Source organism: Fusarium tjaetaba (assembly GCF_013396195.1).
Source record: "Fusarium tjaetaba strain NRRL 66243 chromosome Unknown NRRL66243_c0000022, whole genome shotgun sequence".
Lineage (NCBI taxonomy): Eukaryota > Fungi > Ascomycota > Sordariomycetes > Hypocreales > Nectriaceae > Fusarium > Fusarium tjaetaba.
In genome coordinates this window covers 112,588-137,496 of record NW_023501218.1, presented here as the reverse complement: position 1 = coordinate 137,496, position 24,909 = coordinate 112,588, and the positions used below count along the sequence as shown (strand labels likewise).

General features: G+C 49.9%; 4 protein-coding genes across 4 annotated transcripts; 2 read left to right on the top strand and 2 right to left on the bottom strand.

The window, feature by feature from the left end:
• Window positions 1-617: 617 nt before the first annotated feature.
• On the top strand, window positions 618-7,995 carry FTJAE_1014 (regulatory RLR1; the record flags this gene model as incomplete). Its single annotated transcript, XM_037342951.1, has 3 exons — window positions 618-5,312; window positions 5,360-5,439; window positions 5,487-7,995. The coding sequence occupies 3 exons, from the start codon at window positions 618-620 to the stop codon at window positions 7,993-7,995; spliced, it is 7,284 nt and encodes a 2,427-aa protein (XP_037211881.1).
• Window positions 7,996-9,694: 1,699 nt separating this feature from the next.
• On the bottom strand, window positions 9,695-10,654 carry FTJAE_1013 (1-phosphatidylinositol phosphodiesterase precursor; the record flags this gene model as incomplete). The annotated part of the gene is made up of 1 exon (XM_037342941.1): window positions 9,695-10,654. The coding sequence occupies one exon, from the start codon at window positions 10,652-10,654 to the stop codon at window positions 9,695-9,697; it is 960 nt and encodes a 319-aa protein (XP_037211880.1).
• A 6,757-nt stretch (window positions 10,655-17,411) lies between these two features.
• Window positions 17,412-18,821, top strand: FTJAE_1012 (cell wall integrity and stress response component; the record flags this gene model as incomplete). The annotated part of the gene is made up of 3 exons (XM_037342930.1): window positions 17,412-17,541; window positions 17,594-17,853; window positions 18,237-18,821. The coding sequence occupies 3 exons, from the start codon at window positions 17,412-17,414 to the stop codon at window positions 18,819-18,821; spliced, it is 975 nt and encodes a 324-aa protein (XP_037211879.1).
• A 1,666-nt stretch (window positions 18,822-20,487) lies between these two features.
• Window positions 20,488-24,075, bottom strand: FTJAE_1011 (uncharacterized protein; the record flags this gene model as incomplete). The annotated part of the gene is made up of 1 exon (XM_037342919.1): window positions 20,488-24,075. One exon carries the CDS (start codon window positions 24,073-24,075, stop codon window positions 20,488-20,490), a length of 3,588 nt encoding a protein of 1,195 aa, XP_037211878.1.
• Between the last annotated feature and the right edge of the window lie 834 nt (window positions 24,076-24,909).

The window sequence follows — 24,909 nt, the reverse complement described above, 5'->3', positions numbered from 1 at the left end:
AGTGCCATTCAATCCTGAAACCGATGAGATGAATAGAATCCCAATATCCGTAGAGCGGTACGTACTGTTGAGTCCGCTGAAGGTGGTCCGTGCGGGCGCTGTGCCTGCCACTGGCCGACGGGCCTCCAGTGGTTGGCAGCCTCGTTTCCCCAGTAAAGGATAAGGCTGCCAAAACGTCGTGACATGTAATTCCATCCGTGCTTTTGCTTTGTTGGAGCTTCTTTGCTTTATTCCTTTCTTCTCAAACCCATCGCGACTGGGCTCACCCAACGCAAACAACCAATCGCACACGTATCTTGCTTCTTTCTATCAGGTCAGAAGATAATTGCGCACTCTTGTACTACTACCAACTTCTTTTCTTTCAGTCGTTCCCTTGTCAGCTTTGTCGCGACTATAACCTTCCCCACCCGAACTCCTTGTCGTCAAAAGTCAGTCTTTCTTCATCCGCGCCGCAGCTTTGATAGCAACCAATGCTGCTTCCTCCGCTATTTTCGGAACTCTCAACTCATATTTTCTCTTCCAGACCTTGACATCCATAATATCCGACATCGCAACATCATCACGATCATCTAATGAGATAGTCATCGCTTTCGGTTACGAGTTCATTATCGCGAGTTATGCCTCCGGGTAAACGAAAGAGAAGTGATCGCCATTCCGTTGAAGGCGGCCGATCTTCTCCCCATCGACCCGGTGATACCGCACTTGGACAACACGATCGCGACGATAACATGGCTCGTGGTCGTGGCAGAGGGCCTAGAGGTCCCGGCCGACGCGATTCATCTCAAGGTCAAAACCGAGGACCCCCAAATCATCAACAGAACCCTTCATCAACACAACGACGACCCAGCTCTTCTCATACACCACAGCCACCGGCGCCTCCTCCTCCTGCGCCAGTGATCAAGAGACCTGCCTATGCACCACCGCCGTTGTTGCGACCGCCCTCTCCGGTCCGTTCTAACTATCGTTATAGTCATCTTACGGACGAGAAGATTAGCGCTTGGGCTGAGAGTGGTCGGAATGCAATCATCCAGCATGGAAAGCAGTCGCGGGAAGATGTTGACATAACAGAGCTATCAAGCTTGTTCCAAGAGTTCGTGCACGCAGTTGTCGAAGCTCGATTACCACCAGCCGATGCAGGTGCCTGCGTCAAGGAAATTCTTGGTGACGAAACGACGGAGATTATTAAGGATTCATACGCGTTCGCTCCCCACACCCTATTTCTTGACTCCTTGTCCATAGTCATGGATAACGAGCCCGCCATTTACAGGCCGACTCTTCGCGAATTCGTCCTGTCATCTGGCGTGTCGTCCAACCTAATGCGACAAGTGCTCGAAGCTGAAGTTTTGCAGCGGATAGGACTCATTCGAGATAACTTTGTCAAACTTGGTATCAAGCAAGCAACAAACCTTCTATACCGACAAGCCAACTACAACCTGCTTCGCGAGGAGACGGAAGGATATTCAAAGCTCATAACAGAACTTTTCACAACTAGCAGTGTGACTCCCCCTCCTCCCGAAATGGCAGAACAGACCTTTGAGCGAATCAAGGCTCTTATCGGTACCTTCGATCTTGACGTCGGCAGGGTATTGGACGTAACCCTCGACGTTGCAGCTGCTGTTCTCATCAAGCAGTTCAAATTCTTCGTCAAGTTTCTACGAGTTAGCTCTTGGTGGCCTCGGTCTCATCTTAAATTCAGTGCCGCAGTCTATGTTGGTGGCTTACCCTTGTGGGCGACCCCAGACTACTCGCAATGGACAACGACGGAAGATGATGAGAAGCTCTTGGAGGAGAAGAAACGAGTGCGAGATATTGCTTTCTGGGATCGAGCTCGTGAAGTTCATATAGGGGCTTTCTTTGAGCTTGGTGGTCGACAAGTCGCCGATTCTGACTCGCAACAACTTACAATCACCAACGGTGTCGAGGGCGATGATGCTGCCGCTGATATTGAAAGGCAGTGGGTACAGGAAACCAAAACCCTCCCACCCCCAGGCAACAGAACGGCCGCACAACTACTCGGGTTCAAGTTGCGTTTCTACAACTCCAATGCTCGCGACCAGACAGATGTCCTCCCCGCCAATCTGTTATACTTGGCTGCTCTTCTTGTCAAGATTGGGTTCATTTCCTTGACCGACCTATACCCGCATCTTTCGCCAGCTGATGAAGACATGGAAACAGTCAAAGAAAAGGAGCTGAAGAGGATCGAGGAGGAGGAACGATCTTCTCGCGGTGGTCCGATGAACGCCCTTCTCATGGCTGGTGTCCTGCCCCAAGGCGACGACGATAACCCCAATAGCTCGAATATGCCTAGACGCGAACTTCCCAAGAAGGTTGAAGCAGAAACGAAGGAGGCTGCCACAGAGGCTGCAGACAACAAGCCAAAATTGCCAGAGCCATTGGAACAGAAGGTGGCATTGCTCACCCAACTATTGACCATTGGAGCTATCCCCGAATCACTATTCATTCTTGGCCGCTTCCCATGGATCCCAGAGGTCTTCCCCGAGGTCCTCGAAAGGATCCATCGCATCCTTCATCATTGCGTTGAAAAGGTCTTCCGCGACAGCCGACCTGTCGTTGTCGGCGAAGCTGGATGCCCAACCAAATTTGTTCCAGATTTCGACCAGTCCGGACTTCCCAAAGGCAGTGTTCGATTGAGCAGATTAACAATCCGCAAGTCTTTGAGGTGGCCATTCCCTGATAAAGTCGACACTAACGAATCGCAAAATTATCGATACTACTGGGACGAATGGGCCGACAACATTCCTGTTTGTCAGTCCGTGGATGATATCTTCACTCTCTGCGGGACACTACTCAATATTTCCGGTGTCAATATCGGCAAGGATGAGGCTCTGTTGACCAAGTTGGCCAGAATCGGAGCGAAGAGTCTTGCTGAGGACAAATCAGAGCACAATCTTACCCGATGGCACGATCTACTTCGACGACTGCTGATGCCAGCTTTGAGTCATACCAAGGCTAATGCTTCAGCTGTCAACGCTATTTGGGAGCTTTTAAGGCATTACCCCATTACCACTCGCTACTCCATGTACGCCGAATGGTTTGAGGGACAGATTTCTCGATTGCCCGCTATGAAGGCAGCTTTTGCAAAGGCCACGTCGGAAACAAGGGGCACCATGAAGCGAGTTTCTCTCACGAACTTGAGCGAAATGGCTAAGCAGCTCGCCAAAACCAGCTACTCATCTCCTGGTATCGTGTTCAGGGTTGCTTTCGAGCAATTAGAGTCCTATCCAAATCTGATCGATGCTTTTGTAGAGTGCGCCAAGTACTTTACAGATCTCTCCTACGATGTGCTTGTGTGGTCCTTGATGAGCTCTCTTGGCAAATCAAGGAGTCGTACTCAAGCTGAACACGCTCTCACTACCAGCAAATGGTTACAGGCCTTGTCAAGATTCTCTGGCAGAGTCTTTCGACGATACACAGTTCTTAACGCCACACCAGTCCTACAATATGTTAATCATCAGCTCATTCAGGGCAACTCCACCGACCTTATCATTCTAAAGGAGCTCATCACCTCGATGGGCGGTATTGTTGACTCGGTTGATTTCACTGACCTTCAAATTTTATCCATGGCTGGAGGTGAATACCTGCGACGCCATACTCTAATTCGCGGCCAGGACAAGCGATTCGAGAACATCAAGAGTTCGAAACGTCTCATCCAAGCTTTGACGGAGTCCAAACTTGCCGCGCAGTTACTCATTAACCTGGCACAGTACCGGCAAGCAGCTCTCTTTCATGTGCCGGAAGACGAAGCCCACATCAAATATCTATCCTCGATGATTGACGATTCGCATCGCATCTTGGTTCAATACCTCGACTTGCTCTGGAGTAACATGGACCCATCGACCTTCGACGACCTTGTTCCCTCGATTCCTGAACTCATCCATTCGTACGGCCTCGACCCTAGTCTGGCTTTTCTGATCGGCAGGGCCAGCCTTTCTCATCGCATGCATCCGTGGAAGCCAAAGAAGGTCGAGGAGGCGAAGGAAAAGGCTCAGGTCACACAATCTACAGACAAAGAAGGCGATGTTTCGATGTCTGATACGCCTGCTGCATCCGGCGGCAACGAAACACCCAGCCAAGAAGCAGTACAGGCTGAAGAACAGGCTGGTGCCCAAAACTCACCAGTACCGAACACAGCAACTAATTCACAACCATCACAGAAGTCGGAAGATTCCTCTCTTATCAAGACAACATTACAGCCGATTGTGGATGCCATCCAAAATACTGCCCGTCCTGAGACCTGGCAGAAGATTACCCCAGAGCTCTATGCGAACTTTTGGGCTCTTCAGCTAGGTGACCTCTATTGCCCAGACAAAATCTACAGACAGGAGAAAGATCGCCTCAGAGCTGAAGAGGTCGCTATCTCACGAGATCGAAGCGACATGTCAAGGCGTGGACAAGAGCGCAAAGTGGAAAAACGAAAGGAGCTTATGCAGCTCCAGATCGGGCTTTCAGAAGAAAACAGTGAACATCTGATGCGCCAGGCGAAATGGAAAATTTACCTGAACAAGCAGTTCCAATCCTCTTTCCCAGAACCTCGAGCCAAGCCAGACACCATATCCGATATTCTACTCGAGCAATGTTTCATCCCTCGCATGCTTCTCTCCAAGGCCGATGCCGAGTATACATACAAGTTTATCAAGGCACTGCACGAAGGTAATGCCCCAGGCTTCCAGTTAATGTCACTCTACGACCGTCTGTTCAACGCCAACCGCCTGAGGGCTCTTATTTTCACATCCACAGTCATGGAGGCTGAGTATCTTGGTCGCTTCTTGAAGCTCATTCTTGAGGATCTATCGCGTTGGCACAAGAACGCGACGGTTCCCAATAATGAAAAGGACAAGTCAAGAGATCAGCCAAGATTGGGTGTGTATGAGAAAGAGGCCAAGGGAACCCCTGATCAGCCCCGCCTTGGGTTCGCTCTGACTTTTGACGACAATGGCAAGCCACTGACCTTTGTTGAACACGAACAATTCCGTGACTTGCTCTTCCGCTGGCACAAGAACCTCAATAGCGCTCTGCGTTCTTGTTTGGAGGGTACGGAATGGATGCATATTCGAAATGCCATCACAGTTCTGAAGGCGGTCCTCGATTTCTTCCCGGCTATCGACTTTATGGCTACGAAGTTTTCAAGCCTCCTCCAAACTATCACCAAGCAAGAGAGTGCTGCCAAACCTTCTCCTGATAGCGAGGTCGGCGGACGTGTCGATCTGTCAGTCGCTGCTCAGGGTGCCATGTCAGAACTTCAGAGGAGGAAATCCAAATGGGTTATGGTCCAAGCTTTCCGCCCTGGTGGTGTAAGTGCTACGATATTGGATTCCCGGACATTACTGACCCTCAATAGGCTGGCGCTGCTCAGAACGAAGCAGATAAGACGACCAATTTGCGTGCAACTGCGCCGGAATTCAAGCCTGTTCCCAACAAGTACGTAGATATCTTTGACAAGCATGTATCAAGTCTAACAAAACCAGGCAATCAAGGGGGAAGCAAACGACTGCTGAGGAAGAAGACGGAGAGGTCAAGGATGGCAAAGACTCCAAGAATTCCGCGACAGATCCGACGAAATCCACAGGCCCGGCGAAGGACTTACTGCCAGCCAAGCCAGGATCGTCTCGGGATTCAAAACGCGACCATACACCATCTGGTCCCCGCAACTCCAATAACAATTCTGGAGCTGGCGCTGGCGCTGGTGCGAAGCACGACTCTCGGCCTAACACGCTGCCGGAACGGCCACCTCATACCCTGCCTACTCGGCCTGATGTGCCTATTCCTGCGCACTACACTCCCGAAAGATTTAACCAATCCCGCGGGCATGAGCGTCGTGATGGTAAAGAGCCCAGGGACGCACGCTCTAGGGATTCTCGTGAGCCCAGGGAACCTCGCGATGCTCGAGATCAACGTGAGCCTAGAGAACCTCGTGAGTCCCGGGATCAGCGCGATTCTCGAAATTTTGATCCTGCTCGTCCTGATCGTACGCGCGACTTCTCTGAGCGACGAACGCAAGATCACGCCCGGGAATCGTCTCGAACTAACGGATCAAGTCGTCGTGGCGAACATGAGCGAGACCGAACTAGAGATTCTAAGAGCAGCAGAGGTCAGGATCATGGTCGCTTGAACGAAACGCCTACCCCAACCCCTACTGCTCCCGCTGCAGCTGTTGAGGCACCTGAGCCACATATCAACCCCGAGCGAGCTGCGCTGTTTGCCCAAGACAACGAACGGGCTCGTGCACCAGACTCTGACCGGTCTAGCAGGGGTCGTAAGAACGCTCCCGTGGAGCCAATGGATACAATCAATCCGGAGAGGGCAGCCCTGATGGGTAACAGAGACAACACACCCTCACGCGCCCCTCGGAACGAGCCACGAGATCACAACGCTCGCGCTCAATCTCCTCGACGAGGAGGTCGGTATGGGCATGAGAGTGGTCAGCCTGAAAGCGGACGTGAAGATCGACATGATCGCAACTATCCTGTGGAACACCGGCCTGCTTCTGGAAGAGATCCTCGGGAGCGATCACCATACCGCGGCGACAGACCAATGGACCGTGAGGCTGAGCGAAGTTCTGGACCCAAGGGTCGCGATGCTTCTAGTTTCCATGGAACTCCTTCTCGAGTTCCCGAGCCTGAGCACAAGCCACCTCATCAAGATGATTCTTATGGACGTCTCAACTCGATACAGAATGTCACTGAGGTCCCTTACGGACCAAGCGGACCAAGAGCCCGTGGACGAGGCTCAAATAGAGGCCATGGTGCACCTCAAGGCCTGCCAGGTCGACTTGATGGCAGGTTTGCTGGTGCGGAAGCAGAACGCCCTCCTACTCCAGACCGACCACCACCTACTGGCCCGGCGGCGTCTGGTAGAGGAAGACGTGGGTTCGAGCAGAATAACGGTCCTGTCACGCCCTCAGGCACGCCAAGCGGCCCCCAAAACCGGATGAGAAACGCAAACCCCAGCCAGGCTCTGCCTTCTCCTGCATCCAGTAATGCTACACCTTCAGGGGTCCATCCAGAGCGTCTAGCACAAATCGGTGCTCAAGTTGGTGCCGTCCCTCCCCCTCCTCCTGGACCGCCGCCGTCTCATCCTCATGGCCATAATCATGGCCACAATCGTCAATCAATGCCTGGAACCAACACTCCCGACCGAGGTCCTGGCCCTGGACAACGACAAACTCCTAGCAGCTACGCAGGATCACCAGCTGGTGAGCCTAATGTGCCTACCGGTCCAGCCTCTTCGAACGAGCGTGTCCGCAACGGTGGTGGGCGGAGGCAGCTTGCGGGCATCAACAGCACCCTGCAACAAGCCCAAGCCAATATGCCGGATGGAAGCCGGAGCAACAGCGGAAGAAGGGGCCATTCACGCCAAACCCTTGGCGGTTCTGATGCTCAGGTCTTGACTGGAGGTTCCCCCACCGCTACACCGGCTCAAGAACGACAAGATCCTATCAGGAACGAATCGTCAAGCCGGGCGCCTGCCAATGGAGAGGAAGGCTCAGGTCGTAGCGAGCATGACCGAAGTCGCCGAGGTGACCGTGAGAGTCGGTCCAGCCGCCCTTCGCGTCGAGGAGCTAGTCGTGAACGAGAGCGAGATCGTAGTCCAGGTCGAGAACGCGAGGGCAAGGAACATCGCGAATATCGGGACCGTCGATCAGGAGCTGGCGAAGGTGGCAGAGAAGAGAGGGAATCTAGGAGATCTAACAGAGATCAAAGCGGTGCCCCACGAGAGCCTATGGGCCCTCCTCCAGCCGGTGGTAGAGACCTGCTTCAAGGTCGTGAAGGACGACACAGAGGTGATGGTCAAAGCGGTCGAAGTGGTGAGGATTGGGGAGGTAGCGGTAGAGGAGGCGGTCGTGGAGGACAGCGTGAAGGAGGGCTGCGACCGGAAGATCGCCGTGATGGACGAGAGGATCGTGGACGCAAGAGAAGAAGCGAAGAAGGAGTCGGAAACTTATCAAGTGAACGTGAGAAGCGGCCTCGGCGATGAAAGATATAAATTGAATGAAGCAAGGAAGTCGGCATGCATATTTTGAGTATGAGAGAACGAAAAGAGACAGAAGAGAAGAGACAAGAAAAGGGGAGAAAAGAGAGTACGAGTTTGATCATGGATATACAATAACGATACGACCCGCAGAAGAGGACTTCGGACACGACCAAGCAAGCAGTCTGATCAGGAACGAACGGATGGACAACAGACGAGTCGCATTTCCAGGGCGTTTATCAGGACTTTTGTCACATTATGCTCCTTTTCGACCTTTGCATTATCAATCAGTACACATCTCCTTTTACTACTACTACAATTATTACTGCTTTTACACACATGCACACATGCTCGCTCCTTGGAGACTTCACTTGGTCTCAACACCATTATCATATTGAATCAGTCGGTTTCAGCAATGCCTCGAAACAAAAGAGTTGCATCAGACTCTTGTGTCTATTAGAAATGGCTTTGGAGGGGGGTTCAGGTGCTTTAGTTGCAAGGCGTTCAGGAAGTGCATTATACCCATTGGGCAGCGAATTTGCTTGCCCGTTTCTGTGATACAAATTAGAGTAAAAGACTTTGGGGTCAGGTTTCTAGAGAGAGGCCTTGTAAAGCATTGTAGGATTCTTGCATTAGGGGGGACGAGACGGCTCAGGCAGTTAAGCCTACCGAATAGTATCAGGTTATAAGATATTCAGGTTTACGTACTCTTCTTCCTCAGTCGTGTACTTTGCTGTAGATGACATGTGAGGTGAAGATCTAACTCTGCGTTCGAATGTCATCACTCAACATTGACAGTTCTATAGCTATGGGATTCATTTGCTTGCTTGTCCTACAATCATGCGTATTGTCTGACAACTTCAGCTTCTATCTCGATCTGGCCTTAAAGACAGAGAGTAATAGCCCATAGCTCTCACCTCGTTTAGTTAATCCTTCAATACCGAGTGACCAACGTGTATAATTTCACATGCATATCAGATCATTCATTCCCTCAACTATAACCATGAGAGCAATCTCATCTTCACCACGTTACTCCATCAACGTCCCAACTTCACAATCACATTGTGTCGATCTCAGTCTCAACGTCATAGCCAAGCACGCACAGAACACCACATTTGACAATTCGAGGTGTGTCAGAAACGCGCACCGGGTTCGGAACAGTCAGCGATTGATTGACAGAAATCGAGACAGGGTGGACACAGACCGAAAGCGTGTGCGTGTGCTTTACGTACTTTATGTACTGTACTTTTGTTTCGTTTACATATACAGTCTCTGCCTTGATTTCTGGTGTTTCTGTCCCTGACGATCTTTTCTCTTTGACTCAGTCTACTCGCCCTGGTGAAACGCATCCGGACGCCACAGTATCCACGTCAGATGCAGGGGCATGATGAGGAATTGATCTACGGGGGGTAAAATTGGATAATCCTCATTTGAATATGCATCTTTCTTTCATCTGACAAAGTTTTTATTTGCTGTTAAGTGATATTTGTTCAGCCACGCCGACGATTGTAATTTAGAGAGCTAGCTAGGGTACACAATGCTGTGGGGTATCGATTCCATGAGTGAGAGAGAGGTGAGACGTCAGAGTCTCAGATGAGAAAGCTTGACAATGACCAACGACCGGGCTTTGGGGTGTCCAGTGTATCAAGACATAAGGCCTGAGTCCTAGGCGAGGGCTTGAGCACAACCAATGATCAGCCTGGGCTTATGCCTGCTTCTTTGTATATGACTTGTTCCATCGAAGAATGGCATCAATGAACTTCTTGCCGGGAAAATCAATGATGACGATTCCAGTTCGGGTAGTGTCTTCGTTATCTTCAAAATCTTTAATCCACTGGCCAGTCATGTCGTTCATACCAGTGACAGTTCGGTTCATGGGCCCAGCCGCAGCCTCGATGGGCAAGACACCGACAGAGGCTGAAATGTGTGCCAAATAGAGGACCTTGTTGTCGAGAGGCGCTGTTGCAGCGAGTTCGAGAGCATCCCGGATCGCAGTCCACTTCTCCGAGAGATGGTAGATATCAGGGATGATCCATATATCCTCCAAGATCATTTGATGGCCTTCCCACTTCAAGCCATATGGTCCTCCTCGCGAAGCTGGGAAGTTTTGAAGAACAAAGATCTTGGAGCGAAGAGTACCAAGAGTTGGTAGAGGGTCGGAAGCGCTGTAGTTGTACAGTCGGTTCCCGAGTGGGTATTTGTTGAAGGCGGCTTCGAATGACAGAGTGTTGTTGTCTCCAATGCCGTTACCTTCTTGCTTGAGGCGCATGATGATCGTCTCAGAAGGGTTCCTATCCAGGAAGTCGTTCATATAGCCAACAACATCTTCGAAGCTGAAGCCCGTGTAGCCATTGGCATGGTAAATATGCAACTCGTCATCACGCACACGAGCGCGGATGTCGAAGTAGCGAATACCTGCTTCCAGTTGGGTAGTCAGGTTCCAATTCTGACACTGCAGAACCTCGCTTCCTATCTCGTAGGTCATTGTGTCATGTGTGCCCGGTATACTCAGGCTCGAGAGGAATACATCGTCGGGTATATCGGCCATCCAGGTTGGGTTGTGAGCCAAGTCAGCATCGAAGCTGTAAGCACTTGAATAACCACGGTAGCAATTCCCATACACCATACAAGGTGCAATGGAGAGAAGGAGGTATATGATGCACATGATGAAGAATGCACCGCCTCCGAGTATCATAGGAAGACGCCGAGTTCGATTCACAGGAGTCGAGAGACTCCGAAAGCCTGATATCGCGACCATATCGACAGGCTGAGTACGGTCGAAGCCGGAGGCGCCGGAAGGGACCTTTCGGTCAACTAGTCACATGGGCAGGTGAAATGAAGATATTATAGAGAGCTCCAGGCTCAGTTATTCAGTCGCGGGTATTGAAACAGCGTTGTGAGGCTCAGTGTGCATATATCGATGTTTGTTGTGAATGTTGATATTGTATTTGACAAGGCTGATGATGCGTATCTCTAGGTTCAAAGACGCATCCGACTTGGGCGATGACATAGGAGCTAGGGAGCTTGGGCCACGCTGCGGTGCCACCTGCGACAGCTGAAGACCGTGAGTGGTCAGCTCTGAAGCGCTATAACCCAGACAAGACAGGACAAAGCATTGTGAGATTTGTCTACCCTAGATCAGTATCTCATCTGAAGATTGCACCCAGAATTTCATCTTTTTGCAAGAACCACATCTCATCAAGTAATCAAAACAGAGATTTCGTGGCCAGTCGGACCTATGTAGTCAAAAGCCTCGATCGGGTTCGTCCGTTTTGCGGCTCTGCCCCATTACCTCGACTAAGATCGCGACCGAGTGTTTCACGTCGATTAGCTCTGCGTTCGCGAAAAACTCAAAGCCATAGTGGGAAGGCCATGACGCTTGATAGACGACGAACACGCATGTGGAAAGCAGAAGAAGACCCAACAAGTAAGTTAGACTCAACCGAGCTTATATGTTTAAAAACTGCTCCATTGTCGTCGTGGAAAGTTGAAGCATTTCTCCCACATACCGTAATTTTTAGCGCTAAGATGTACGAATCAATGGTACCTAGAGTGTCATAGACCACAGAACGGTTACGTGTACTGCACAATGGAAAAACTAGGAGTATAGATACAACAACAACATAGAGTTGAATATCACACCAGACAAAGCTCCACGATATTGTAGTTTTGCAAAATGCTCCGGAACCTTCGAGCGGAAAAACTAAAAGAAAAAACGAGCCTCTACACCCTCACGACGCAACTAACATGGACCGACTGCAGCTGGTGGCGGGCGGCTTGCAGATTGCGGACCCTGAAGTGGCATTCTCCTGGCCAAGCGGCGCAGCCAAACACGCCATAGCGACAGTGGTTGAGCTTGTGATTTGCCTGTGACAGTCTTTTCCCTCAACATGGAGGAATCATATATTCTCACTCGAGCATCATAGAGGGGAAAAGAAGTACATGCAGAGGGGGTTGTACAGTACATCAAGGTTCGTCGGCTAAGTAAAAGACATACAGACAGACAGACAGTGGTGCATCGTGACACAGCATAGAGCCGAGAAGTCACTGCGTTTGTTGACATAAGGACCAGGCCATTGGCATGTGCGAATATGTCAGAGTTTAGGTAGTCAAGTTACCTTGGACAACGGAGCCTCAACTACACAAGACAACGTGACGCAGATACTGAGCAGTCAGAGGAACATGGCGGATGTGGCGGCCAAGATATTTATGGTGACAGCCTCGGTTTACGGCTCGATGATGCCGATACATGGCTTTCACGAGACATCACACAACACATACTGCACCACAGGAGTCCAGAGAATCGTGACAATCCCCCCACGCATATCATCGCTTGCGTGACTCTCCCAAGCACGCAGCCGAGAATTTGGTTGGGAATAGCGTCGCAGATTGAGACATTACGAAGCATCTTTGCCACGCCCTTGTCCATTCAGTTCTGACAAGGACAAGCAAAAAGGGTTCTCGAGAAAATACGATACAGCATGTAAGAAATCGGAAGAGCTAGCTACGCCATTGGACAATTGGAACACAAGCGCATCAAAGAGGGTGTACTCGTCTGCAGAGATGGGGTAGCAGTCACTGCACTTGGCGGCAGTTGGAGTTCGTGTTGGGCTTGATGGTGGGTGTTGAAGTCGGACATTGAGAAATGTGAGTGAGATTCAAAGGTGGTGTAGGTACAAGACATCCATAGTACAGTACTTAATCATAAGCCTCTTGAGATAAAAAGTGTGACGAGGTTATTGGACCGCCAGTGACATATAAAATTAAAGGCGATGGTTCCTGGATAATAACTGATCGAAATATTACTCAAGTGCCAAGTTTCTGATCATCATCATCGATAATAAGAGGCTGCCACTATAGATACAGTACAAATACCAAAGTGAAAGCCCCGGATTTTAGATCAAGAGGCTCACAAACTCCAGCCATTTCTAAGCTTCACCACCACTATCGTGCATATCGTGCCATTTCCCACACAGAAATAGACCGAACCGTAGCAACGTCGTCTCAAGATGGACTAGACAGACCTCTTGGGCTCTTAGCGTGTCAGCATACCAAGGCTATCTATCAATTGACTTTTGTTCCAACTTAAAAAGATACGTATTCCCGAGTTGGTTTACGTGTTCAGCTGGACAAGGCAATGGATGGATTCTTTGTAAGTTTAACCCTCAAGCTAATAACCTTGAATCAGCTAGACTAGACACATGGAGAGAGAGGAGCTGGGGCTACTGAGTAGATTGTTGCCCAGTCAGAAAATTAAAGGTGAGTTTTAGATCTCCAGTCACACGACAACCGCTGAGTCTCTCTCAGTGACGTCGAATCGTGAAAGGGAGGCTCATTCCCGCGTATTGTGTATATTGTCCAGTTACTGTACTCCAGTAAAATGGCAAAATATTTAAAATTGTCAAGGGTTATGATCTGATGGATTGATTATACGAGAGCGGGGAGGTCGGGTCAATGCTCGTGTTATTGCAAGGGCAAGTTTCTGCGTCAAAGATAAACGGTCATTCCTGACACATGATTGACTTGTATCCAACATGGAAACGACTCAGATAAGGATCAGAGAAGAAAAGGCTTGTTCTGTCTGCTTCTCTATGGAGTAAGTATCCGTAGACCGATCGCGATCGCTCGCTCGCTCGCTCTCGCTATCATGCGGGAATCTCCAAGAACATGGCCGAACGGTTTCGCGCATGTTATTTCATGTTTCTCTCCAACCTTATTCCACTTACAACCTTGTCAAGCCCATCATAATCCATGCTCCCTCTCTCCCTTCCGCGGGCCGGCTCCAAAATGACTGAAACCACGAGTCCCACGGGGCAGGGATATTGAGATTTTGGTCATGGTCTGTGGACTGTGGAGCAACAAACCAAAGATATTGCGAGATAGTATTCACTGTTTTTTGATGGCCGATCAAACATCTTTAGGCCTTGAGGTCTACAATTCTCACCCACAACCATCATCTTGGCCTCTACTCTGTCCGGCGACGGGATCGTCTGGTTAGAAAGGCAAAACTTACAGAAAGGGGCCGGAAATGGCCCGTTACGGTAGGTCACCGTTTCCTAAACTGGGCGATGCCACGTCCAACGGCGCGGCGCTGAACTCAGGCACTAGTTCATGTGAGTTGAGTTCTATGTTGGGGATAGTGAGAGACAGTAATAAGGTCTACTAGTGCTTAGAAGCGGGAAGAGAGTCAATCAAGCTGTAATACAGCGGCATGCACGGCAACTTTGTTTGTTTGTGTGCGCAATTGCTTCATTCTGTCGTCTTCGATGGAGGAGAATGGGATGTTTTTTGCACAATGAGGAATGGTTCGTTCCATAGCCAAGAAGCAACAAGAGCCGCTAGACTCACGATATCTATCGCGCGTTTGGAGGGTGGGAACAGTGGAGTCAAAACAAGATGATGGGCATGGGGGTTGACCAAAAATATGCACCAATTACCAGTCCATTGGGTGCTGTTATAATTCTGTCGAGTTATCTTGAACTGAGATCTTGGGCTGGAGCGCGAATTACCGCCGTTCAACAGCTAATTAACTAACAGCAAACGCCGAGATCTCTAGAGGAGTTTGTGTTTCAATAATCTCGTTCTAGCGTTGTACGTTGTGAGATTTGAAGAACCATCTGCGCGTCATAACAAGAGGAGACGGAAGAAAGAGTCCATGATTTTGTGCTTCCTTCAGTGCATCAACAGAGAAAGTATCAGAGGAGACCTGAGAAGAGTGCCAAGGGCTGAGGTCAATCCGGATAAAGGGTTGCCGAGAAGAGAGTGAAGTGGTTGTCACTAATATCCAATTTCGATTTCTCAAGGTAGCGGCAAGCCAAAGCCAAAAGATAGCAGTCAGCTAGGCCAGCTGATTGTATATTAGCATACTAGACTAGAGAAGAAAAGGAATTGTCTAATATCTAAAGAATAAAGAGCATTCAGTGAAAGATATAGGCAGAATAGAATGATGGTTTACAAGGATCGAATTTCCCCATGCCACATCACCATACAAATTCACATTTCAGACCACGAATTGCGATTGTCGGACGGGCTCTTGCAACACTCCGCCGCAACAGTATTAGTCCTCCTCTCCCACTCCTCGCTTCTATCAAGATCGCCGCTCACACCCTTGTCCAGGGCCCATGCAGATCCCACTCCCTCTTCTCTGACTGCCCCTGCAACTTCCACACGATATGACACGACACGCCCCCCCCTCTCCTCTCAACCTCCCGTAATAAGAGCCTGACCAGTCCAAAAAGTACTGTCACTCCCCTAAAACAACAACAGCGCCCACTGAGTTCTCAGCGGTGACGACATCTGCTACAGGCATCATATGAGGCCACGGGCGCCTCGTGTTTTAGTGTCTTGTTGGTAGGTGAGGGATAGCGGATAGGGGAGCGAGCTTGCGGAAACGAGGGTCCATCTTTTATCTTATTTGATTTAATGACTTTTTCTTTTATTTTTTTCTGTCGAGTTGTGATTGTGATTGTGACTGTAGAGGATCATATCAGATCTTGAGCCTGTGTGTATCTCGTAATGTGAAAATCGTTTCGTCACTGTGATTCTGTGGACAGCTTCATACTGGACCTGCTGTTGACCAGCAACAACACGAGGATTGCTTACCTCAGGTAATTTCAAGTCGATCAGTTCTACCTCTTCTGGGCTCAATCAATTTTATCAAGTTCCTTTCCTGCAATATCATCTTATCTTACTCTTCTTCTCTTTCTACGCACAATTGACTTGTCCTTCATTCCTTTCAATTCGTTCCTTAATATTCTTTCATTCTAAGCTCAATCCTTTTGGCTACCACCTCATTTCTCACTCACTCCAACCAAGAAAACAAAAAAACAAACAAAAAAATAACGGCCACTTTACGCCGAGATAATAGCACTACTGTACTGCAACCACCACCATCACACCTCTTTTCAGTCATCAATCACGCTCAAAGGGAAATACTCTGCTAGGCCATCGGATCGGTCTCTTTCGCTTCATCTCGAGTCCTCTCTCAGGCTCTCCTTGGTTCTTTTTCAGAGCGTGGAGCCTCCTTTGTCCGCCCAGCCTTGGCTTTGCAGCTGAGTATTGGGACCTTTCCATTTTTGGTCCCACGACCCCTGCGATACTTTGGACGGTACGTACCGCAACCTGCTGCGCTGCTTGGGCTTTGTTGCCAGGTCGTATCGTGACCTCCAGTGCAACTCTATTCAAGAAGCTTTCCGTTCTTCAAGAGGGAGAGGGCGGAGGCGTTGACAAACTATCGACTGAGGAACACTCCAAGGAACAACAGAGATCTTTCCACAGGAATCGACAATCCAATTTATCGATTTATTGCCTAGGTTACTCCCTAGAAGTTTTGTCGTCCGTCGCTATTCCCAGGCCCTCTTCTCTTTCTCAAGTCGGGCCAGATTTGGTTAGAGAGTTCATCGCTCGTCTTCGTTCTTCCTTCCCTGTTTCCCATCCCGGTCGCTGCTGCCGCCGCCCCTCCACTAGGGCCCGGGACTACCGTGCTAGGTACAGATACCTACCTAGCTCTTACCTGATTTGACCACTCTAGTCGCTACTTCCCTCACACCTTTTCCCTTCCAAATCTCCCCTTCTCGACCTCGACCTCTTCAGTTGTCACGTATTCCTACCTCTACCTACCTATCTCAACCTGCTCAACCTCTACCTATTATTTCTCAATCACACCCCAACCTCCCCCGTCCTAACCATCTCCACGATCTCTATTTCGTTGGCTGGGAATTGTTCTCTTTCTCTTTTTTCTTTTACCCTTGTGGTGATTTTTTGGATCTGGGTTTCTTTTCGTCTTGGGATAATTGGCATTGTTCACGTTTTGGGATCGCATTGTATCGTACCGACCATTCGCTTGTGTTGGGCAGCTGGAAATCTACGAGGATTGCCAGAATTATTCATCGACAACCATTTGAGCCGCAGGAAGCTCTCGACTCATCACTGTTACCCACTGGTTATCAATAATCACCCCCATCGATAATTCTTTCATCTCGAACCAAACACGATACCCGATCATCCCGAATCTAAATCCCCATCTTCGACAAGCCACCGATCTCCCGGCGATTCATAGACAGCCTGCTTGGTCACTTCATTGTGCTACCTTGCTCAACTCGGATCACGATTGACGATACCGGCTGTCTTGCTCCGCCGTCGGGACATCTACCCACGCGAAATCACACCTGCCGGTAGTACTACATCTCTCGACGTCAGACGTGGTATGGCTTCGACCATCTGAGAGTTCTCCCGCAACCGTGTCATGTTATGAAAAGCCTGCTTCATCTCTGTTGCACCCGACCTCACATGCTCTCTTGCTCAGTCTCTTTGGTAAAGGTGTGTAACATCCTCCTTTGCCTGGGCTCCCCTCGCTTCCCTTCAACTCGACACATTCTAACTTGAAACTCAAACCTAGTTTTCTTGACCAAGTCATAATCATCATGTCTCCTCTTTCCAGACGTGCCCAACAGGCAGGCTTGCTCTTCTTAATAGCATCATCATGGGCACCCCTAGCTGCTACTCTAAACATCGAATATTGTGCTAGTTACAATACTGGCGAGACCCCCAGGAGTATGTAACCCCTTCGCATACAACGGCTTGCAGCATCTGACCATGTCAATAGATACGAGCATTTATCAGACAAATGGCCTCTGCCATGATTTCTGTATCGATGACTGGGCATACGCCATCACTCAAGACAAGCTATGCTGGTGTTCGAATTACGCACCAGTTAAGTCAACCCAAGTGGACGACTCCAAGTGCGATACTCCTTGCCCAGCATGGCCTGACGAAGTCTGCGGTGGTGACGGAGTATATGGATATGTGTCTCTAGGCAACGTCGAGCCTTCCGGCTCAAGGGGCCCTTCCCCCTCATCAACCAAAGTAAGTCAAATCCTGTGACATGATCATGTTTCGTGTTGTGATCGCCGCATATGCCGTGATCGGACGAGTGTCTGCCTACCCAACTCTCCACCTGTACATCTCAGTCCATTTAAACCTTCTGCGGTCGGTAAGATACCACGGCTTAACAGGCAACAATCAGGCAAAACCAACCACCGTGGCCGTATCCAGAGTGACTGAGACAATACAGAATACGGTGACTCTAAAGCCATCATCCACATCCATATCGACCTCCACGTCCACGTCTAGCTCGGAGCCAGAAACAACCTCAACTGTATGACTTGTCTCAGCACGCATGTTATCTCGCCTCGGGAATCCGGTGATGTAATAAAGAGGCTTAGGACAGACACTGACTACATATTTAGACCGAAGATGAAACCTCAGCTACGAGCACCGCCGAGGATGAGTCAACTACATCTACTTCGCGCACCTCTGTCGTCCAGACTGTCACTGCTGGCGGTACTATCAGGACCGTCACTGTGGCAGCCCCGACGGAGACTGGTGGAACAACCGCAAGCGAAAACACCAATGGCTCAACTACCGAGAAGAGTGGACTTGGCACCGGCCAAGTTGTTGGTATCGTGGTAGGCGTGATTGCAGCCGTCATAGGTGCCGCTGCCCTCGCCCTATTCCTCTGGTTCCGACGAAAGAAGCAACAGAACGAACAAGAAGCCTATCAGGACGATCCCAGTGTTCGAGATAGCTCCTCGGGCATTGCACGACCTGATATGAGCATGGCTGGATCACCTATTGCATCAGCCGCGGCAGGAAGCCGTAACAGCACCTTGCAAGTCGATCCTCGAATGGATCCATTTAAGCAAGGATTGTACGTTCGAAGCGCAAGTCATGAGAGTATCAACACATTGCGAGATGACCACGACTATTCGAGGAGGATTCAGGCACCCAAGGTCCTCCGTGCAACAAACCCCGATCCAACGCCCGAACCTTGACCGACAGGAAATTCGGCAACTCCGGAAATTCCACTGGGCTCCAAAGGCCATCTTTTATAAGATGAGACTACGATATGAGGCACTTGTCATGCTGCCTTGAGGGTACTTTCTTTCTCAACATAAATCCCTCAGGTCTAGCGGAATTTCCTGGGATGGATAATGAAAGATGTTCCAGACGAGCAGAAAAAAATGGTCGCAACGACCCATGAAGCACACGAATCTCACTTTCTCCCGGCTCACTTTTAAAACCCAAGGGGGTTTTGTTGCATTTCGAGATACCAGGAAGGCGTTGGCATTTTACAAGGGGGATTACATACACAACGGAACATGGGACGAACGCCCCCAGCAACTGGCGGGATCATGGTATGGTACATATACGAGCGAGCCAAGTGACTGTTAGTTAGCACAGCACTATTGGAAAGGTCATGCATGACGGCAGAAACCAACGCTTAATTTTCGATTCGGATTTTATACTTTATGGCATCACGGCAACGGCGACCTCGACCAAGCAACTATGGCACAATGGATGAGGGACAGCGACCTGTGAAGGGCGTGACAGAGTCGCCGAGTTTGAATGACTTGGGTGGGCGCTCAGTGTTGGCTTCAAAGTCTGGATATAATATGCAGGTCGTCGTTGTCAGTTTGGTGTCACTTTACGTACATAGAGCCTGCATAAATGCATAGGGCGACGAGGTTGAGATAGCAGCCAAAAGTATTCTCTTCTTTCTTGGGTCTGCAACTACAGCTTGTACTTTTCATCTCTGTGACGAGTATGACTGCCTCCATGAGTTTATGACGCTCACTATAGCTTAACGGTGAAGTTATCTGCCTCTTTCCTCATGTCTACGTCCAACTTGTTTCCCCTTTCATCTAATCCTAGTCATCGCCTCCGTGATCTATGGCTGGCATTGAAACGTGAGGCAACACGAATTGCGCGTGGTGTCAAGCTGTCCACGCCACAGGGAGCAAGAAAACATGAGACTTGAGAAGAGGATCCTAAAATGAACTCAGTAAAGACTTACCTAAACTGAGACTAAATTGCCTAAGACTTTTCATCACTCAGCATAAAGGTCTTAATAGTAAGTTTTCTTGCCTCCTCCTGCCACGGCTTGAATAGAGCAGAACCGATCCTCTTGAGGCGTAGAACGCCACATTTGACGTGGCCCATGACTTTACGACTTAGTCATGAAGCTGCACTATGGAGATATGTCGCGGAAAGTGGGAGTAGTGTTGAAACAAACTAGTTAGTCGACGACTGGAGACGATGGTAGTCTAACAAGTTTGGACATCGTCGTGGCTTCTAGTGCTGAGCCTAGAAGGTCAACGTTGTGGGACCCTTTGCAGACAGGAACATTACTCAAGGAGGTTAGAGACGGTGAAGCACTAGATCGGGACTGGGCATGAAGTGTAAAAGCGAATTCCTGTCTTTTTAATCGTATCCCACTTGTAGGGTAGAATCTTGAGCACATAGATACATGATGATATATATACAGATCCAAGACTCATGGCAATCCAAATACAATATGCCCTGAAGCTTCCAAAATGCTGAAGCGAATTCCAAATCAAGCAATCCCTATGTTCCGGTTATCCTGCACCCAAACACCCTGCAAACCAAAGTAACAAATCCACGCTCTGTGCAAAACCTTATGCATCTTTTCTCCTCCACCTACTGGAACCGTGTGGGACTCGGGCTGTTCTCGCGACTTAAACTCTCGAAACTATCGACCATAGCCAAGACGCGTGTTCGAGCTCGTTCTCGTGTGAGGGGAACTGCTTGAGCTTCGAGAAGTACACCCGAGGAACGATCTGTTTCGTGTGAGAAGCGTGGCTCTAGTGGAGCCAGATCTGGGTGGAGGAAGCCGCCGACTGAGTTGTTTGAGTTGCCTCGTGTGTGTCGTCTTGAGTGAGAGGGGTGGCCAGGAGATGGTAGGGGAGAAGGAGAACGCGACGACGACGGTGAAGAATCCCGGGAGCTTCGCTGGAAGAGAGGTTGAGGTGGTTGAAGATGAGGGGGTTTCGATTGTTGTAGTGTTTCTGCAGGAGGTTGCTGTTGTTCTTGTGACAGAGGTTGTGGTTGCTCTCTCTTCACAGACTCCATGTCCTTCTGTTGTGCTTGTCGAGATTTCTCTTCTGCGAGACGTTGTTCCTCAGTATGCTTCTCATCCATCAGCCGTTGTCTCTCTTCCTCGACTTGTCGCTTCTCATTCGACTGTTCTTGATCATCCTGAACAAGCGGTTGCTTTTCATTGATCTTGTCATGCCTCTTTGGTTCCGCCACTGTTCGAATGCCAGCATGCCCAAATCCACGTTCATCCCGCTTATCACGAAGACTGACGCCTCCTGATGTCTGGCTCTCGTTATCTGGATCAACAAACTCAGCCTTATGTGGCTCCATCGGCACATCGTCCTCTCGATCGCTTCCCTCCTCGTTGCCATTAACAACTCTTAAACGTTCTCGAGGGACAGTGAACATGACCTGTACCAATCGCTGCTCAACAGCCTTCTCAATATCCCAATCAGACTCAGCTCCAGGCTCAAGTCCGGATCCACCAGACATCATAGCACCATGCGAATCACCTTCTACACCTTCCCAGTCCTGTCGACCCTTCTTCCTTCTAAGAAGATCGCCGCGTAGACCAACCAGACCGGGCTCGTAATCACCAGTCACGGGCTCTTGATCAAACGAACGGCGTATGCCAGACATATCTTCACGGGATGATGTTGGGGTACTAGCCCCTGAAAACACTCGCCGAAGAGAGCCCAGCCATCCTCTACGTGGCTTGGACTTGGACGGCGACGAGGGCTCATCATCATCGTAGCGAGGACCTCGGTCTCCCATAAGTAACGAAGGACCCTCTGCTTGAAGAACACCAAATGACGAGCGGGCTGTGTTGTAGCTACTAGACGACGAACTGCCTGGCTTAGGGTGCTCGGCACCAGCGGCTAGGAACGCTGGAGCGAGAGGGTTGAGTTGACGTGCTTTAGCCTTGATGCTTTCTGCTGCGCTCCGTGCCGACTCGGACAAGTTAGATCCGCTTCGTGATTCATCATCTCGCAGAGCAGCTGAGCGGGTCGAGTTATGCCGCGTAGGTGAAGAACGACCCTGGCTGTGACCTGCGTTTCCTTGATTCTGGCTTCGGCGGCTGTTCATGCGCGCAAGCAAGCCTTCGGCGCTATCGAGGTTCTGTACATTCTGGTGTTGGCTTCGTCGACTATTCATGCGTGCAAGTAATCCTTCCGCAGCATCAACTTCAGTGACCCAATCTTGAACCTCAGGATCATGTCGCGGGCTCTCAGGGCTAGGTGTTGCTGAAGCTCTGTTAACACCTCCAGGAGTCAGGCAAATGGGGTGAGGAATATTATTCGGTCCCACGCCTGCGACTGGAGTCTGGAAAGGATCGGAAGGAACCTCTGATGTAGGAGTCTGGACGTGATCATAAAGGCCTCGGTTGTGATAGGGTTCCTCTTCATCGTCCTCATAAATCGGATGAATTGGACCCGGGAAACTTGTAGGCCGTGGTCCCGTAGGTATATATCCTCCTCGTGACGGTCTTGTCATAGATTTGTGTGGGATGTGAAGTCCAGGATGACCACTTCGAGCGCCCCTCATAGACTCATAGCCTAGAGATCGCTCGCCAGCAGCATAAGGGCTTTCACCATTGCCATACCAAGGGGCACTATCGAGCCCCCAAGGATCATTTTCCATCATCTCGGGGTATTCGTTGTTATAGTAGTTGGGATCTTGAGACAGCGCCCTGACAGCCTCTTCTCGCTTGCTGATATGTCGCTTGCGTCTCTTGTACCAGCACAGGGCACCAATGATAAGACCGATCAAAGCAGCGATACCAAAGCCTAGACCGAGACCGAGGCCAAGGCGCTTCGAGTTTGATCCTTTGTCATCATCCTTTGGCGCGTCGTTATCATCATCCGATGAGCTAGAGGCAGGATTAGTGTATTGGGATCCCCATGAACCCGACGTGATATTGTAGAAGCGAAGTGTTCCGGATGAGGCTTGACGCTTGACTTTGCGTGAGGAAGAGCCTGAAGACTCCCACCCGCCGTAGATCATGAGCATATTTCCTGGCAACACTGCCGCGCCATGGCCGTAGATTCCATTGAAATCGGGCTGTTCGTCGGGGATCTTCCACTGCCACCCGCTGTAGATCTCACTCATCTCGAGGATCGCAAGCTGTGGTTCAGCAGGAGTATTGACATCACCAACCCAGCCTCCGATAACAATGATAGAGCTTCCATCCTCGCTGAGCGTCGCAGTATGCCCAGAACGACTGTAGACATTATCAGCAGTGTTTGTGCTCCTGCGGCGATTCTGAGAGCTCGTATCCTTCACAGCAAGATCTGACTTTGGCATATCAACGTTTGGAGCTTGAATGTTGACATAACTCCAAGACTCAGTCGGAAGATTCCAGACAGCGACTGTGCTCATGTTGATAAAGGCTGTCTTGGTATGTCCACCAAGAAGTACATAACTCATCTGCTGCGTCACAATGCCAGACTTATTGGTCATCGAGGGCGTGAGACCAGTTAGAGTAAAGCCTGCAATGGGCGTTTTTGGTCCACCACTGGAAGCGACGCTCATCTCATACGAGGTAAAAACATCGCTATCATGAGGTGCGAGTCTCAGCATCGATTTGGTGTAGTTGGCATTACTCTGCCAGTTTGTCGCATCACTTCCAGACTCGGGTGTCTCGCACATTCCTCCATAAGTATAAAGAGTTGGCTGATCCATAGTAGGAGCGAGGCTGGAGGAAAAGGCAACAGTGCCTCCGAGGAAATACGGTGCACGACGGGTGTCGCCGCCGTTCTTGAGACCTCGACGGGACCATTCGCCTTGATCGTTGCTATAGTCGAAGCTCCAGACATCGCCGCTTCCAGATTCGCAGTCACCTGCATAAACGAGGACAGAACCATTCGCTGTCCTCGAAGCACCAAAGGCAGTGCTCTTGGAACTACCATCGAGAAAAGGTAAGACAGTATCATTGCTTGCGCGCTCAAGGCTGTCCTCGTCCGCATTGATGCTCTTGGAAAAGTCGAGGGATCGAAATTCGACATTGCCCGAAGCTGTTTGTCGGAAGATGTATGCTATGTTCGAAGCACTACATGGAACGCTACCGTCGACGCATGTTGGGTCGGGCATGAGAATCTCTGTGGGAACGTATGGGAAAGTTTGCGCGGCAGCGGGAGAGGCGAGAAGAAGTGTGCTCGCGCAGAGGAGGAGAGTAGTAGAGATTGTCATTTGGGGCATTGTTTGCGCAGGCCGACAGCTGCGGGTGATCGTTGGAGTCATTGCGGTTTCTGCGAAGTTGAGATGACCCGTTAATTCGAAGGGTGCAGGCAAAGCAATCGCAGTTGCTTTTCCAAGCGTAGATCTGTCGCCGACGATGATACTGAGCGCTCAGAGCATGGCCATCACCGCGTAGCTCGAAAGCTGGATGGTATCTCGGTTGCAGTTAATCACTTCCCCCAACTTGCCTACTCTGAGTATGTGTAGAGTCTGAGAATCTGTAGTGCAAAAGAGTCGTACGTGTTGTGCTGATCGACACAAAGGAATGTCCAAGGGTCTCTGCGCAATGTCTCGGTCTATGCGCGCACCTTGTTCAAGACTCTCAATATTGACCAAACCTGCTAATAATGCTAATGCAAAGGCCTCAAGAACAGGCCACGAATGGGGTCGATGTCCAGGTTTAGATTGGATTGTAGGAGAGTAGATAGTCAAGAGAGAAACTGAGCGGGAAGAAAGAGCACAGGCACAGACGGAGAAGGGAAAGAGAAGGAGCAGGGATGAGGGGATCTCAGCAGCAAGGTAGTGAAGGTAAGGTAAGGTAAGGGTAAGCGCATCCGGGATCTGGAGCCGTATCGTCCAATGTCAATATCGTACTATCAATCAATCACACAAGCAAGGTTTGCGATTAGACCTATCTTGTCAAGAGCCGGGCTAAAAACCAAGATCCTATTCGCGAGAATGTGAATGACTTGCCGCTTTCTGCTTGACTAGGTGATTGTTGACGGTCGTTGGCACGACAACAATGGGCTTGTGGGACCGTCACTCACATCAGAAGCTGATGGAGGG